The 17,788-nt window shown below is 48.0% G+C and overlaps 1 protein-coding gene across 1 annotated transcript in view; it reads left to right on the top strand.

The window, feature by feature from the left end:
- Positions 1-17,788, top strand: part of LOC119400589 (nuclear distribution protein nudE-like 1) — a 233,689-nt gene that overhangs the window by 98,900 nt on the left and 117,001 nt on the right. The window contains exon 4 of the mRNA XM_037667651.2: positions 9,146-9,236. Coding sequence (XP_037523579.1) covers positions 9,146-9,236 — 91 coding nt within the window. The remainder of the gene's footprint in view (positions 1-9,145; positions 9,237-17,788) is intronic.

Genomic DNA, 17,788 nt, shown 5'->3' with positions numbered 1-17,788 from the left:
GGACGGTAATCGAATGCTTCTCTTCAAGGAAACACTCACGCCAGCTCCAGCGTTGATCGTCGTAGCTCAACCGTTATCGTGACTTGTCACGGCTCACACGGTGTCGTCATCGGATTCTTCCGGATCGACGAGCGACTGACCGCACATCATCATAAGCACGTCTTCTTTGGCTAACGGAGCCACACTTCGCATAACTTCACCATCACCGGGCCGATTGACTCGCTCCCTCCTTCGCTGACTTCTCAACTGTCTAACTTCTTCACTGACTTTCTCCGACTCACTGACTGACTGTCGTCGATTGCACGCTTTTATCCCTTCTCCCCCGGTTTCTAGAAGCGTTGGGAGGTTTCTTCGGCGTGCAGTACAGCTGAGGCTAGAGAAAGGGCGAGAGCTTTCTCGTAGGTTCGAATCGCGGCGGCATCACTCGGTGCTGCGTCCCCCCTTCCTTCTAGAAAGATCCAGGCTTTGCCGGGCGTTCGATCGTGTTGACGGCGTCTGGCTCTGGCTCGAGTGGGTGAGGAGGATGCGGCGCGCCGGCACCTTTTGATGCTTGTTTTGTCGTCTTTTCACGCTTCTTGGGCGAGCGGTTCGCGCCGTTCTGTCTCGTAGCTGCTTGAAAGCGGCCGCGCGCGCGCTTTATAACAAGCTAATTTGTGACATATGACCAGCTTCTTTGCCGTGTGGCTCTGCACAAAACTTCATCTGTAATATAGCTAAATACGCCTTCTAGAAGTTATGTTTAGAACCACTAATGTGGACGCCGAGCATACCGAGTTCGTGTAAGAAGTTGATAGAACGCCGCATGGTAGTAGGACCAGCTTCTTTGCCGTGTGGCTCTGCACAAAACTTCATCTGTAATATAGCTAAATACGCCTTCTAGAAGTTACGTTAAGAATTCATTTGCTTTATTTGGGACGTGGATTACGTGACAAGGGCATACATGCCATAATTTTCAAGCGGGTTAGCGGAAGAGACGCAGAGACCGACACGTATACACTGCTTGCTCGGACTAGCTGTTTATTGGGCCTGAACATGTATAGGCACACAACAAGTTGCAGGCAGCACCACGCTCCGATGGCAGCCTAACGAAAGGGCTGAGCTTTGGCGTCCTCTACAGGTCAAAGCAGCATTTACTTATTCTGTCCAATAAACATCTTTTATTCAGCTTTTCCTGTCTCGGCAACATGCTAGTACAAACTGTGGGCAGCTGCTATCACAATTTGTTATGCCATGAAATGTGCCCCAAAATGTTCTCAGCCATTCCAGTCACTGCGTATTTCATCGCGTAATGATTGCACTCACATAATAATCGTAGTCCTGAATGTCGTCAGAGTTTCCCGCATAATGATCACACCCCAAAGCCATCATGTTTCACACAACAATGGCCATCACGGTTTACACTCAAGTGGTCATGCTCCGTCTGTGAAATAAGTGCTGTGCAATGTGTCTGCAAGGAAAAAAGAGACCTTCTCGGTGGCATTGTAGTAAGGCACATGGGGGTGGAGAGGAGAATTGCACACTGTGGGAAAGGAGTCGGCTCGACATGCTGAATGCACCAATGACTGTATATGGCTCCCTTTGGGAGTCATATACACCAGCTCAAGTGCGTGAGTAATACTGCCTTACTATAAAAGTTTATCCCATGGTCTTGGGTGACTCTGGCATTGCCTTTGGTTGTCTGGTGTCTGCACATGTGTTTCAGTCTCCTGTTTACCGTAGTCATGCTTGTAAGTCATCGAGCAAGTTTGCTCTGTACGTTTGGTTGTTTAACGCTTCCCTTTGTTGGTGCCAGTGAAATCACTATAGTGACTACTGTTCTCATCTGAACCAGCTGATGTATCAGTGAAAGATAACGAGAACATGCAACACTCACTTAAAGGGTCTGTGAGCAGTCATCTTGCAGGTCACTGAAAACATGTGATTGCGAGTGACTCTTCAAAGATTACAAACTACTAGGCAATTAACGCATAGCAACGTCAGCACGAAATCTTTGAAGCCATCTGCATCCAAAATAGAGGAGAATATTGTGTCAGCGTGGCTTTGCTCTTGCTCCGCAAAAATGAAATGTTGTACTTATCAAGAACTCTGACTTAACATTGTATACAGGTTGTCCCACATAGCTCAAGACTTTGAAAGGCACTTCAGAGGCAAATTGAACCAAACGTATACTACTCACACTAGCCTATAGATACTCAGGCTATTTTTTATTTTCCCCTAAACTAACTAGTTAACTATTTTTAATTACTTAACTTTTTAATTATTAGCTGAAAACCTAAAATATGAACACTGAGCTGTAGAGCGCTTTTAGAAACCACGGACTGAATTGTTTCCTGTACGGTACGTCTCGCGGTGTTAATTTTTCCGTGTTGTAAAGAAAGCCTGCGAAATTTGAAAAGAGGCCACGTAACGGACCGCGAGCGCACTGCTATTCGCAACTCAAATCAACATGAGAGTGCGCTGTGGAGTCTGGCACGGTCTGGCCACACTGTGCAGCATGGCGGATTCACTGAGGTCCCCGCATCCACTGTCTCTGACACAGATATTAACTTTTTTGCAATGTGACTGCAGTTCGCGATGTTTTGTAGAAGGTGAGCGGGTTGTCGATGCTGAACATCTCATTTTAGTAGGAACCAGTGGTCCTGCAAGCACGAGTGGCATGCCGGAAGTGGTCGCGTTGTGTGTGCAAACATCCGGCGTGACTGCAGACCCACACGAGATCCTCGTTCGAATCGCCGGTGTTTTCCGGGAGCCCTCCATCACTGAAGCGAAGTGCTCGTGCACAGCTGGACTGTCCGCGAAGTGCAAGCACATTTCGGCTGGCTTGATCCACTGTTACAGGTAGGTGACCCGTGACTACAGTCGAGCCCGACTATATCGAATCCGTTTATATCAAATTATCCCGTATATCGAACAATTTCTAAACACGGTAAATTTACATTGAGAATATATAGCAAAAGTTACTGTTACATCGAACAAAAATAGCAACGACAACCGATATATCAAACTCCATGTGCCTCAAAAGTGCCCCAGCAAGTTGGCTTTCCCTCGCGGTGGCGGGGAAAACTGCCGGCGCCACCCTAGAAAAAGTGGTTTAGACCCGGCTGTGCACGGGTAAACACCCCCCTGCAAGAAATGATCCTGGCCCGCTCGCAGCGCTTACAGCCAATCAGAGGCCGTCGTGCTTTCTCCGAGGCGCGGAGGCGGTAGAAGTGAGCGCCATTTTTTTCTTTCTTTATGCTTGTGTGCCTGCTGCTGCCTGTTTTCCTCGAGTCCTCATTCAGCGTGGTCCGTGCTGGTGGTGTTGCCTGTTGGTGCTCTGTGAACTTTATTGGCGCGCTGTCGTCATGGCTTGTGCGAAGAGGCAGAATTTGCCGTTCGCCGCGAAACTCGAAATCATAAATCGGGTCGGGCGCGGTGAAAAGAAGTCCGATGTCGCCGCCGCGTACAAAATTCCAAGGAGCACCTTGAGTACTATCCTGAAGAACAAGGCAGACATCAGGGCCAAGTTGGACAAAAGGACAGGTGCCCGTGGCACCCGACGTGTGCGCACTGCTGTGTACGAAGATGTTGAAGCGGCCGTTTACAAATGGTTTGTGGACGTTCGGTCGCGAAACATCCCTGTGTCCGGCCCTATGATCGAGCAGAAAGCCAAGGACCTTGCTTTTCTGCTTGGCAGGAACGATTTCCAAGGCGGTTCAGGCTGGCTCCAACGGTTCAAAGAACGGCACGACATCGTTGGCAAAGCTGTTACAGGTGAAAGCAGAGCAGCAGACCTGGACAGCGTAGACAAATGGCTCGAGGAAAGCTGGCGAGATATCGCAGCAAGATATCAAGCCCAAGATATCTTCAATGCGGATGAAACCGCTCTATTTTGGCAAATGTTGCCAAACAAGACAGTTGCGTGTCGTGGCGACAAGACTTGCGGCGGCAAGGCAAACAAAGCTCGTGTGTCCGTGCTGTTGGCAGCTAATTTAGACTGATCGAAAAAGCTTCCACCTCTTGTTATCGGGAAAAGCACGGCACCGCCGTGTTTTCGAAATGCGCTGTCGCTTCCAGTTACCTACCGAGCAAACGCAAAAGCATCGATGACCGGGGAGCTTTTCGGCAGGTGGCTATCGTCGTGGAATGATGATTTGGTAGGCGAAAATCGCAAGGTGTGCCTGGTCGTGGACAATTGTTCATCGCACCACTGCAGTACGACCTTCAGCAACATCGAGCTGCATTTTTTGCCCCCAAACACTACGTCTGTACTGCAACCACTGGATCAAGGCGTTATACGCGCACTGAAAGCTGGCTATCGGAAGCGCCTGGTGGAGAGGCTGCTGCAGAACCGTCGTGTCGGCAGGGAGCTTAAGATCGACTTGCTCGGAGCTCTTTCTATGTTGAGTAGATCGTGGGCAGATGTCACGAAGGAGACGATCCAGAACTGCTTTAGGCATGCCGGCTTCCGCATGCCTGGTGATGACACCCCAAATTCCGATGACAGCACTGAAAACACCACAGGTGTTCCCGCCGAAGTTTGGAGCGAGCTGGCAGAGTTCCCGGGAGCTATCGACGGATCGACATTCGACGAGTTCGTCAGTACGGACGATGATGTCGCCATCATGGGTGAGCTACAAGATGAGGACTGCGTTGCAGACGTCGTGCCGACCACGAGCCAAAGCGACAGCAATAAGGAAATTGACGATGGCCCATTGCCTACATCCTCTGAAGTGATTAGTGCACTTGCGTTGGTCCGGCACTATTGTGTGAATGTGGAAGGTTGCGGCCTCAGCTTCTCTGACTCGTTGGACAACGTGGAGGCGTGCGTGCTGTCGCAGGCAGCGAAGTCATTGACACAGAAGAAAATCCAGGACTGTTTGTTTCCAAAGTAGGGCACGCAAGTAAGCCACCATATTAATAAAGTACTTTTCTTATTGTTATGTGCCTTTGTGTCAAAATCCTATAGCGGGCCTATATCGAATTATGCCATATATCGAACTAATAAACGTTTTTTGGCGAGTTCGATATACCTGGGTTCGACTGTAGTTACGTCAACGCGCATCGTAACGCAGAGCAAGCTCACTGCTTCATTGCTTTTGAAGCAAGGATGGCATAACGTAACTGACCCTGCTCCTATTCCGAACTCGCTTTTTTTTTCCATTCCTCTAACGCAGTTCGCGCTTCATCATTCATCGTGTCCGACGCACAAGGAGCTGCTGCAGACCAGCAGTTAGCAGACCAGCGGTTGCAGGCCAGCATCACTTGCATAGGTAGACGGGAGCCATAGAAGACCTCTCCCCCAACCGGATTCCACAGGCGGAGTGGAATCTCGCAGGAGTCTGTTGCATTAACCGACACAACTCCCATTTTATTTTAAACATAGTCAGAAAAACAACAACAATACTATATGGGTTCTGGTTCTGGCTTGGTACGGCGTTGTTTTTTAGCCGTCTTCGCTGGCATGGGATATCTGAAAAATAAATTGTTTAAGCTTTATGTGTCGATGTGTGTTGCATTTAGTTTTTCGCAACAGAAACACAATGTTTTTAGGAAAAAGAAAAGGCACTTGCAAGCAAATTAGGGTCGTGTTTGGAGTGTTATGAAACATTGCACACCAAACCTAGCATCTGCAAGACACAGTTTAAAGTTGCTTGTAACACAATAAAATGATGACTGCTTATGACGCTGACGTCAGTATAATCGAAATAATCTACATAACGCTACTTTAGGTGCTAATACTGCACTTGTAATACGGTATACGCCAGCAAAAAGTGAATGTGGTTGGTTTTCCTTAACTTGCAAGGGCGAGTAAAATTGTTGCGAGGGTGGCGTGTATGCCGCCGATTACTGTAATGAACCGGCTGAGTGAAATACCAGCATCACGTGGACACATTCGTGCGTGATTGGAAGACAAATCCGTACTCGTGCGCGGAGAGCTTTTTGAGTGCACTGCGAATTCATCCGTGCCATGCAAGAAACTGCGCTTTCAATAAGTGCCAAGGTTACAATGATCGCTTCCCCGAACTTGCTGGCACGCCAGTAGTAAAACTAAGACTTCCTACACCCGTTCACGATGTGCCAGCGTTGTGCTGGAAAGTGCATAGGATGCCTTCCGGGTTGCCGCCACGTGTAGTGCAGAAGACGCGAGCAACGCAGACACCAGTTCAAAGGTCGCACATGTGCTCGAACTGCGGCATGATACATGCAGCACATAGTTGCAAGTGTGCCCAATAGATCAAGTCCTTGTATTCCGGTTAACATACAAAGAAAATAAGGTACAGCTCAATCGCAAGTGTAATGCACATGGTGCACCGAGGCCTCGCAGTGCCACATTTGTTGACATACTTCAGGCGCCACAGCGACACGTAAAGTCGCGAGATACAATGGTCATGTAATAGGTTCTAGTTCACAAGTTTATACTTGTGTCTCACCTGGAAAGAAGAAATCATCCCGTGCAAAATGCCGCGAGCAAACGGTCATCGTCGGCGTCACACCCTTGCCGATGCGAAGATTCGCAATCCACCGCGCTCTGCAGCTTCGGTCTTTGGCCTCGGAAGGAAATGCATGAAAAGAAGTAGCGCTATCTTTCCATCTCGCAGACACGCACTGAGGAACACAGCAGAACTGCTTGGCCGTTCATTTTTTCTTTACTGGTGGCTCCATCTTACTGCCCACGACTGCAGCCAATACGGTACTTATGGCGTCCGGACTGTTTTAGACCTCCATGCGCAGTTTCCTCCCACTGCCGCTAGGTGCCGCATGAATTGCTGGAGTTGCGAATAGTGCTGCTCTCAAGCGTGCAACCGGTGAACGAGGTCGCCTGCGGCTGCCACGGGAAGCCGGTGTTTGGGCGTCCGTCTTTCGTTCAATGACGGTGCAAATGCACGCCGCTGGCCGAGCGCTACCGCGGTGATAAAGCGGTCACGACTGCGAGGAAAAAAAAAAACAGCAGTTTAATTCTGATTCATGCAGAAAGGGCAAAACGCAACAGAACTATGAAAGACCTCGACGGCTGCTGCAATTTCGCAGGTTGAACAAAAAGAGACCCCACAAAGCGTCTGCATCGTACGAACCATTCCTGACGAGTTGTCTTTGTTCAGGTGCTCCTCAGACACCCGTAACCCTTCGTGTTCTGGACAGCAACGTTACACTGTGTAAGCAGCTGACATGCTGTACTCTAATGAGCAATGAGCGGATATGGTTCTGGCCCTAGTTGCATCACGCGGACACAGAAGGCAGGCAGTTAAGCTGTTTCAACGCTACCATCCAGGTACGCGGCCAAGCTCGATGACCATTGTGCGTACATGTGAAACGCTGAAAGAGAATGGGACATTTACCACGAAACGGTACAAATCTTCAGTTTTGGGTGAGGAAGTGGAGAGGGATATCCTGTCCAAGTTTTCTGCAGACCCCCAGGCAAGTGTCTGTAGTGTGGGTGCTGAAGCTGGTGTCCAGAAATCTTCGGTGTAGAGAATACTAAAGAAGAGACAACTTCATCCCTACCACGGGCAGCTGCACCAAGCATTGGAGCCGCGCGACTTCTAGAATCGCACAGACTTTGCAAACTGGATCCTAATCAAGACAGAAGAAGACCCAGGCTTCGTTAACTAGGTACTTTGGACCGACGAAGCTAACTTCTCGCGCAATGCTCAAGTGAACATCCACAACGCTCACTATTGGAGTGACAAGAACCCTCACTGGGTTTGGCAGGCGCGTCACCTATATCAGTGGTCTTTCAATGTGTGGTGTGGCATTTACGGTGGTACTATAATCGGACCTGTCTTCTTCAACAGCACACTTACAGGCGAACGATATGTAAACAATATCTTGGATGGCCCACTTCAAAATTTTCTGTGCGAAGTTCCACTGGCTAGGATTAAAGATATCTGGTATCAGCATGATGGAGCTCCTGCTCATGGAAGCAGCAAAGCATGCAGTTGGCTCGATGATGTTTTCCCGCGGCAGTGGATAGGGCGGCACGGGCCCATTGCTTGGCCAGCAAGGTCTCCAGATTTAAACCCCTTGATTTTTCTCTTTGGGGGTACGTCAAGAGTCAGGTATACTAGGCACCACCACAACATCAGGTAATCTAAAAAAAATAATACAAGTTTTCATCTCCGTTTTCGAAATCATGGTCAAGAACGTCACGGAAAATCTGATAAAGAGATACCAAAGTTGTATTGCAGCAGATGGCGACCTCTTTGAACATGTTTTGTAATCGCTGCTTAATTTTACGAGCATCGATCACTGCAAAAAAAAAAGTCTCATGCCGTTCGCCTACCGACCGCCACCTGTGACTAGCTTCACGTCGTCGCCTCCTTTTGCGCATCTCAAGTTCAAAAGATACAATAAAGCTATTTTCTTGTTTTATTTATCCCTCTTGGACGCTTATCTCGGCAGCGCTTGGCCAGCAGCGTGCATTTGCACAGTCATTGAACGAAAGACGGACGCCCAAACACCGGCAACTTTCAAAGCACCCTGTCGACTCCTCGTGGCAGCTGCAGGCGACCTCGTTCACCGGTTGCACGCTTGAGAGCAGTACTATAGCAGTGCGCTCGCGGTCCGTCACGTGGCTTCTTTTCAAATTTCGCGGGCTTTCTTTACAACGCGGAAAAATTAACACCGCGAGACGTATCGTACAGGAAACAATTCAGTCCGTGGTTTCTAAAAGCGCTCTACAGCTCAGTGTTCATATTTTGGGTTTTCAGCCAATAATTAAAAAGTTAAGTAATTAAAAATAATTAACTAATTAGTTTAGGGGAAAATAAAAAATAGCCTGAGTATCTATAGGCTACTGCCAGTAGTATACGTTTGGTTCAATTTGCCTCTGAAGTGCCTTTCATTTTCAAAGTCTTGGCTCAAGATATGTGGGACAACCTGTATACGGTGATATCTTGTTCCATGGTATGTATACTGACTGTATTTTTGATGTATATATCGACATGCAAACGCAACAAAATATGGTTGTAAGTGAGTGCCGTGTTTGTGCCCTCTAGTCTTTGTCTTGTCCTGCACTGTTTCATCGCTCAAATTCAGCATGTACCAAACACCCCGATTCAAGACTCTAATATAGTAAAAGAAAATATCTGTAACAATGTTTTGATTGGCATGCACATGGCCTTTATCCCAGACACTGAATGCCATCGCTGTTGTCGTCTTGCAGGCAATTGAGCGCAATGCGTTCCTTGAGAGCGAGCTGGATGAGAAGGAGGCCATGAGCTTCATGGTGCAACGACTCAAGGATGAGGCACGAGGTGAGTCACTCACAGTTCACCGTCCGATTGGGAAGGCATACATGTCATTTCTGTTGTATCCTGTACATATTTTACCTGCCTTCCGTTTCAGCATTTAGGTTGAAAACAGCTCGTCTTCTACTTGTATATATTTGGGGAATGTCTATTAAAGGTGGTCAGTATGCAACACGCAACCCGTGTGTTTTTTTTAGCGTTGAGGCACTGTTGTATGTCGTGGCGTTTGTCTGCCACTTCTGCTGATTTAAGGGGGGATGCGGCGATCGTTTGTAACTTTTAGTTTCTTGGCCTAGGTTGATGAAATTTGGTACACGTAATACAAATCATCTTAAAAAGACAAATTTAAATTTTGATGAAGATATCTTTAATAGATTTTATTTTATAAAAATTCACAAGTTCCTTGCTTGTGGAAAGCCTGGCACAGTGATGAAACATGCTAGGAGGCTGAAACTACTTTGTATCTTTTCTCACACACTGTTTGTACTTAATTTTTTTTTACAGCCCTAATAATTTTCTGCTGAACATTACATGCAAATGCCTGTCTCAGCTAACCGTGCCATGCAGTAAATATAAAACATGAAATTAATGAAAGTCTAAACAAAAATTCCAAGACTGTGTTGAAGTTCAGCACAGTGTATGGATTACAGTAAAACAACCACCATAAAAATCGGCCAGGCCATAGTCGTGCAATGCTTTCCACAAGCGAAGTGGCAGGCACAAAACACTCTTTTGAGAAAATGGACAACAAAGATTTGGTTGCAGTTGACCCTATGCTAAAGTGTGCCAGGACAGTAATAATTGGTGTCCTTGCCAGGAGGCAATCTTTTGGGCCTCTACTTCTTAATTTGACCTGATTCAGGAAGTTTATTACCCTCTATCATTTACCGCAGACGCTTTTGTGCAGCCCTCTGGAACGCAAGTGCAAAAGGCTGCATGTAAACATTTGTCATGTTGGACTGTATCGCTACTTTTGCAGCCACGGAACGTGTTGTCAGGCGGTCTAAATAGTGGTGTATTATAACAGTATGGAGAGCTGGGCGAGTTGGTTTTAGGACATTCTTGGAAACATTTCGGCGCGCACACAAAAGACGAAAACGAAAGGCAAGAAGACAAACGGGCGCGATACATATTTTTCGCGCCCGTTTGTCTTCTTGCCTTTCGTTTTCGTCTTTTGTGTGCGCGCCGAAATGTTTCTAAGAGTGGTGTATTAGTTTGATGAAGCCTTGCAATCACCCCTGTCATCTAGTATTGCCTAAAGATTCATTTTCTTGCACATTAAACCACACCTGTGCCGCAGAGCAGACGCCTTCTCTGCAGTCCGAGCGCCGCGTACATTGCAAGGTTCTTAAGAACACCCTCCGATTTTTCTGTTTGTGCATTTTCTATGCGGTGATCACAAGCGAGAAGGGTGGGAACGGAAAGGCGCAACTTTGAGCTTTGAAACGACGCCAACGTGGCGGCACTCGGTGGCAGAAAAGACGAGATACGACGTGATGAATTGCGCTTTTTTAGTGCGATTTCGGGCTTCTTTTTCACCGACCTCACTTACAAAATTATTTTTTTCGGGCACTTAGAGTGCGCTTTCAGCGTAATCGTTTAGATACTGCTTAAATAAGAGACCACTGATGCCGAAAGAAGTGTTTTCCAAAAATGGATTTTTTTTGGCGATTTTCGCGATTTGATCCCCGCATCCCCCCTTAAAGTGCACCTTGACTATAGATTTGTGACAGGAGCCCTGTGCTTTCATGAATACCTAGCTGTATTTAGAATGTTATTGCATAATGTACAATTTTATTGATGCAGTATTCTGTTTATTTGCTTGTGTCGAAAAAATTCCTGGTGAGGTTACTCCACAACGCCCAACTACATAACGACCTTATTTTTGCATTGTCAAGGGAAATAATGAGCGCTCCGGAGGACATTTTCTCTATAAGATTCACAATGAATTGATATATTATTCTAGCGCTTCGTAAGACCGCCACAATAATTATTTAGGTGTCTGAATGTAAATGAAACTTACTTCTCCAATGTACTCCACATTGTGAACTTACCTGCTCCAAAGTGCTCCAAAATGGAAATTTTTGCTGCACCAAAGTGCTACAAAATGGAAATTCTGCTGCTCCAAAAATTGCTCCAAATCGGAAGTTTCCAGTAGCATCACTGTGCATTATCATCCCAATACATAAACAAGGCAAAGATCCATCCTTGGCCAGTACCTACAGGCCAATAGCATTGGCAAGCTGCTTCTGTAAGCTCTATGAAAAAATGATAAACTGGTGACTAATCTATTTTCTCGAAAGCAGCAAGCTACTAGACTCATTAGAATGTATGTCCACGATAGGTGTATATGGTACAAGGAGGTTCTATAGAACCTCTGGAGTGGCAGTCCCGGCCGCCGCCAACGGGAGCAAGTGAAGCCGCCGGCGGCCATGTAGCTAGAGGAAAAACACGGCGCGACCGCCATAGACGGCAATGGAATACGCGCGGCGCGCGCGTTGGTTTGCAGTCCCACAATCAAAAAATGAGATGGAAACTGCTTTAAACCCACGAACAGTTAACCTCTTCTCGTTTATGAAACAAATTATGTCATACACCCTTTGTCAGCTGCAGACTTTCAGAATAATCTGTTGTCGAAGGGGTGCTTCGTATATCGAGCGCGCTGTAATCACATATGTGTTACTAGGAACTGGGTTTTTGTGTTGTAACGGCGTCAGTGTTCAAGGGGTAACCACAAGCTAACGTGGAACGCACTTATTCTCTTTACATAAGCACACATCCATCACGCGAACATTTGGCCAGAAGGAGGATTCGCAAGCATTAACCTACGTGGGCGACGTGTGCCATCACGGCAAGCGCAGCGCGCACAGCCTCGAAACGAGGTAGCTCTCGCCCTCTCAGACTAGACGCATAAAAAAGTAAAGCAGCCGCGTCCTTCGGTGTTTCGGTTCCGGTTTGGTCGGATTTCAAAAGAGTTACATCTTGCTTTTGCCGCAATTTCTTCTTTTCGTAACTATTTGTGTTGAAGCTACGTCAAGGAGGTAGAAACTAACAGGCTTTTGTAGATGCGTTGGGAAAGCAGGAAAAATTGTAGGTACACTGCCAGGCCGTCTGCCCCGTTCTGTCGAAGCAGTATTCTGCGAAGTGAATAGAGCAGAGGTGGTTGGTTGGTTGTTCCTTGGCAATCTGGCGCAACCCACCGCGGGGGATCGGCCATGAAACGGGCGGCACCTTATTTTAGAGATAAAATTGTTTTACATGGAGCAGAGGTGGTCAGACCTGGTCGAGCTGGTCACCGTCCTTAGCTCTCTAACAACTTCTTCGACCGGCACGCGTTCCCAGGTAGAACGCTGCGCGCAGTCTTTTGGAAACATGTAACACTGATAATCACGTCATGGAATGTTGCGTTTGCCAATTCCTCGATAAACATGCATCAAATTCGATATCCATGCACCGGATAAATATGCATGCACGCCGCCAGTCTTGACTTGCAAGAAAACACCAGAAAGCTCGGAATTCTAAGGGCGTTCAGACTTCCTACTCGTACCAATAATGCTCGGTACGTCCAGCTAGACTGCACCCACTTCGTGTATACACTTAAAAAGCACGTACAACGTCGTGTCAGCGAACATTTAAAGCGTAAAATTTTCGTCGCTACAACTGTACGCATGTATTACATGTATGCGCACCTTTCAAATTGTTTCCAGTTTAACAGCATGCACGAAAAACAGACAATCGTCAGCGAACGAAGTGAGGACACTTACACGTGAAAAGTGATCCCAGGCGTCTTCTTATTGCGATTTGTGCAGCCATAAGCGACGCACGAAGTCACCATGGCCTCGTAAAATGCTTAACTGCTTTACAAAAGCATGCCACCGTCCCCAAAGACAACTGCGACGGCGGGGCAACGGAGCGCACTCCGTCGTCTGCTTCCGAGTTTTTCCTTTTGCAATATGGCGGCGACCGGCTTCACTTACGGGGGCGCCACCTCCACTCCAGAAGAAATAGTATATAACCTCCTTGATATGGTAGCACGTTCAAAGCCATAGAAAGGTAATCGCTCGTTCACCTAAGAGACTGCTGTGCCACAAGGGGGTGTTGAGCAGTCTGCCCGATTTCGCTGGAGTTGGCATTGTAGGTGAAAAAGAAAGCAGCACTTAGGGCAGGACCAGGTGAAGCGTCCTGATAACATGCTTGATCCGATTATCATTGTTGTATGGCCTGTATCACATGTGCATTTCTGTTTGTTTCCTGGTTCTGCGCAGGTACTGGCTTTCTATATAGTCTTCCGCGGTGGTATAGCGGTTACGGTGCTCGGCTGCTGACCCGAAGGTCGCGGGTTCGATCCCGGCCGCGGCGGTCACATTTCGATGGAGGCGAAATGGTAGAGGCCCGTGTACTTAGATTTAGGTGCACGTTAAAGAACACCAGATGGTCGAAATTTCCGGAGCCCTCCACTGCGGCGTCTCTCATAATCATATCGTGGTTCTGGGACGTACAACCCAAAATATTATTATTATTATTCGCTTTCTATATATTGCAGTAAACCGTGGTTGTTAGTCAGTGCCGTGTCTTCGCCTCGTCCTGTCCTAAGCGCTGTTTTATTCTTCATCCGCAAGAGGGTGTGCTTAATTGCACTGTTCTGCCTACGTTGCTCCCTCCCACAATGTTCAGCTCTGTTTATGTTGATGACGTTCAAATAGGCTTTAAATCGTGTCGCCTCTCAATCTGTGAGTGGCAAGTTCAGCTTGATCTGAACAATGTGTCAAAGTGGGTTCATTAAAATGGTTTTAAAATAAACCCCCTGAAAAGCTTGCTCATTCTTTTTACCAGAAAAAGGGGCTGTCTATTAGGTCTTGAGGTTACGATCGATGGACAGCACATCATCATCATCATCAGCCTGTCTACGCCCACTGCAGGGCAAAGGCCTCTCCCATGTTCCGCCAATCAACCCAGTCCTGTGCTTTCTGCTGCCATGTTATACCTGCAAACTTCTTAATCTCATCTACCCACCTAATTTTCTGTCTCCCCCTCACGCGTTTGCCATCTCTTGGAATCCAGTCAGTTACCCTTAATGACCACCGGTTATCCTGCCGACGTGCTACGTGCCCGGCCCATATCCATTTCTTCTTGATTTCAACTATGATATCCTTAACCCCCGTTTGTTCCTTGACCCACTCTGCTCTCTTCCTGTCTCTTAAGGTTACACCTATCATTTTCCTTTCCATCGCTCGCTGCGTCGTCCTCAATTTAAGTTGAACCCTCTTTGTAAGTCTCCAGATTTCTGCTCCGTAGGTAAATACCGGTAAAATGCAGCTGTTATATACCTTCCTGTTGAGGGATAGTGGTAGACTACCATTTATGATTTGATAATGCCTGCCGAATGAGCCCCATCCCATCCTTATTCTTCTAGTTATTTCACTCTCATGGTTTGGCTCCGCAGTTACTACCTGTCCTAAGGAGACGTACTCCTTTACAACTTCCAGTGTCTCGCTACCTATCGCAAAGCGCTGTTCTCTGCCAAGATTGTTCCACATTACTTTAGTTTTATGCATACTAATTTTCAGACCTCTTTTACTTTCCGTATCCAGTTCCGTAATCATGAGCTGTAATTTGTCTCCCGCGTTACTCATCAATGCAATGTCATCAGCGAATCGCAGGTTACTGAGCCATTAACTCTTATCCCTAATTCTTCCCAATCTAGGGCCCTGAAAACCTTAAACACGCATCAGGGCATCGACGAAGCCTATATAAACATAATGCAAGAAATCTACAGCGGATCCACAGCCACTATAGTCCTCCATAAAGAAAGCGACAGAATCCCAATAAAGAAGGCCGTACAGCAGGGAGACACGATCTCTGCAATGCTATTCACCGCGTGTTTACAGGACAGCACATACAGATCAACAAAGAACATATTTTTTTACGTATCATCTTCAATTCAAAGCTATTCTTCATCCCACACATCAAGTACCTTGAGCAAGACTTTGATTTGGGCGAGTTGGTACATGCTTAGCTGGGAAAAAACAGCGCAATGAAGGACGAGGACGCAGGAACACAGTAGACTGGACGAGCGCTCGTCCAGTCTACTGTGTTCCTGCGTCCTCGTCCTTTATTGTGCTGTTTTTCCCCAGCTAATCAAGTACCTTAAGGGGAATGCCTACCGCTCAGAAAAACTTTTTTGATTATGGTGAAAATGAGAAGATTGTTTGTCACATCAGCGGTAACGAGCATGCTTTTGTCCAATAAAAAATTAATGATATTTATTTGGCCCTGAAAGTCGTGAATGTATGACCGCTAGCGTCACCCAATAGTGATGTGGTTCAATCTAGTGGTAGGAGCAAAAGACTCTCGCAGGTAGACTTATTTTATTGAAAACTGTTAAGCGGTTTATTGGACGGGACTCGGCGACAATTCGCTATGGCGACAGTCCAGGCCAAAGCACGGGCTCCGAGAGCGAGCGGCGTTTGCAAGAGGACGACCCACTAGGAGCCGCTGGAGAACACAACCGTTTAACAGTACCAATTGCTTCGCCACAATTACCCCGGGTACGAAAAGGGAGCCGTCCGGCGACCTAACAGCTCGTCACTATGAGTGGGTCATAGTAGGCCTTGAGGCGCTCCACGTTGACTGTCGCGCCCTCAACGGCGCATGTCCAAAGCTGGTTCGATGGGTTCGATCAAGTAGTTGACCGGGGATGTGCGCTCGACGACCCGGTATGGGCCTTCGTATTTCGGCAGCAGTTTTGAAGAGAGGCCACTTGCAGTGGTAGGGACCGAGAGCCATACGAGCGCTCCAGGGAGGAAAGTGGGCTCAGAAGTGGTGGTGCCGTCGCAAATGCTCTTCTGCAGCTCTTGTTCCTGCGTCGTAAATGTCTTGGCAAGCTCGCGACACTCTTCAGCAAGCCTGGCTGTGTCAGAAATAGGCGCACACTCAGATGGATCCGGCTTGTATGGAAGTATCGTGTCGATGGTGTGCGACGGGTGCCTTCCGTACAGTAAGAAAAAGGGTGAAAAACCAGTAGTGCTCTGAGGGGCGGTATTATAGGCGTAGGTGACGAAGGGCAGAATGGCATCCCAATTGGTGTGATCAGCGGCGACGTACATTGACAGCATGTCGCCGAGCGTGCGGTTAAAGCGTTCAGTTAGGCCATTCGTCTGCGGGTGGTAAGCAGTAGTTTTGCGGTGAACAGCATGGCACTCTTTCAGAATGGCTTCCACGACTTCCGATAAGAAGACACGGCCTCGATCGCTGAGAAGCTCTTGGGGTGGACCGTGACGCAGTATGAATCTGTGTAGTAGGAAGGAGGCAACATCGCGCGCTGTAGCCGCTGGGAGGGCGGCGGTTTCGGCGTATCGCGTTAGATGGTCAACAGCGACGATGGCCCAGCGGTTACCAGCCGAAGTCAGAGGAAGGGGTCCATACAAATCGATGCCCACGCGCCCAAAGGGACGGTTAGGGCAATGTAATGGTTGTAGTCCTGCTGGCGACATGTGCGTTGCAGGTTTTCGGCGTTGGCAATCGAGGCAGGAGTGAACGAACTTCTGCACGTAGCGGTACATCCCACGCCAGACGTATCGTTGTCGTATGCGGTGGTAAGTTTTGGATACCCCAGAGTGCGCGCATTGCGGGTCAGAGTGGAAGGCTTCGCATATTTCAGAACGCAGACTGCGGGGTATTACTAGTAGCCACTGGCGGCCGTCGGCGTTGTAATTGCGTCGGTGCAGGAGGTCGTCACGAACGGCGAAATGGTGGGCTTGACGACGCAACGCGCGAGTGGATGGTGTTGCCGACTGATCAGTGAGCAAGTCGATCAGCGAGGTGATCCATTTATCCTTGCGCTGTTCGGTAGCGATGGTGTGAACGTTGATTGAAGCAACAGCCATGTGAGATACTGAGCAGGGGGCATTGTCGTCAGGCAAGGGAGAGCGCGAGAGGGCGTCGGCGTCAGCATGCTGGCGTCCGTTGCGGTACAGCACGCGGATGTCGTAGTCCTGCAGGCGAAGTGCCCAGCGGGCGAGACGGCCCGAGGGATCCTTCAATGACGACAGCCAGCATAGTGCATGATGGTCGGTGACGACATCAAATGGGCGACCATACAAATAAGGTCGAAACTTTGTAAGGGCCCATATGATCGCCAGGCACTCTTTTTCCGTGACTGAGTAATTGGTCTCGGCTCTGGTAAACACCGGGGCATGAGGTCGGTGTAGGCGGAGGCGTCTGCTGGGCGGCGTCTTGAGGCATGGTAGCCGGTAGGGTACGGGATCGAAGCTCCAGAGGCATCGAATGGGAGCACAGCACTCTCCACCAATTTGTTAAGCGGTTTATTGGACGGGACTCGGCGACAATTCGCTATGGCGACAGTCCAGGCCAAAGCACGGGCTCCGAGAGCGAGCGGCGTTTGCAAGAGGACGACCCACTAGGAGCCGCTGGAGAACGCAACCGTTTAACAGTACCAATTGCTTCGCCACAAAAACAAATATGTATAACTTGTAAAATTGTATTTGTATGTAAAATTGTATTTTATGTACTTTTCGCAGCTTTGCTTTGCGTCAAAG

Source organism: Rhipicephalus sanguineus, chromosome 7 (assembly GCF_013339695.2).
Source record: "Rhipicephalus sanguineus isolate Rsan-2018 chromosome 7, BIME_Rsan_1.4, whole genome shotgun sequence".
In the NCBI taxonomy this organism is placed as follows: Eukaryota; Metazoa; Arthropoda; class Arachnida; order Ixodida; family Ixodidae; genus Rhipicephalus; species Rhipicephalus sanguineus.
Note: the sequence above shows the minus strand (reverse complement) of the source record. Positions and strands in the feature narration are given on the sequence as shown.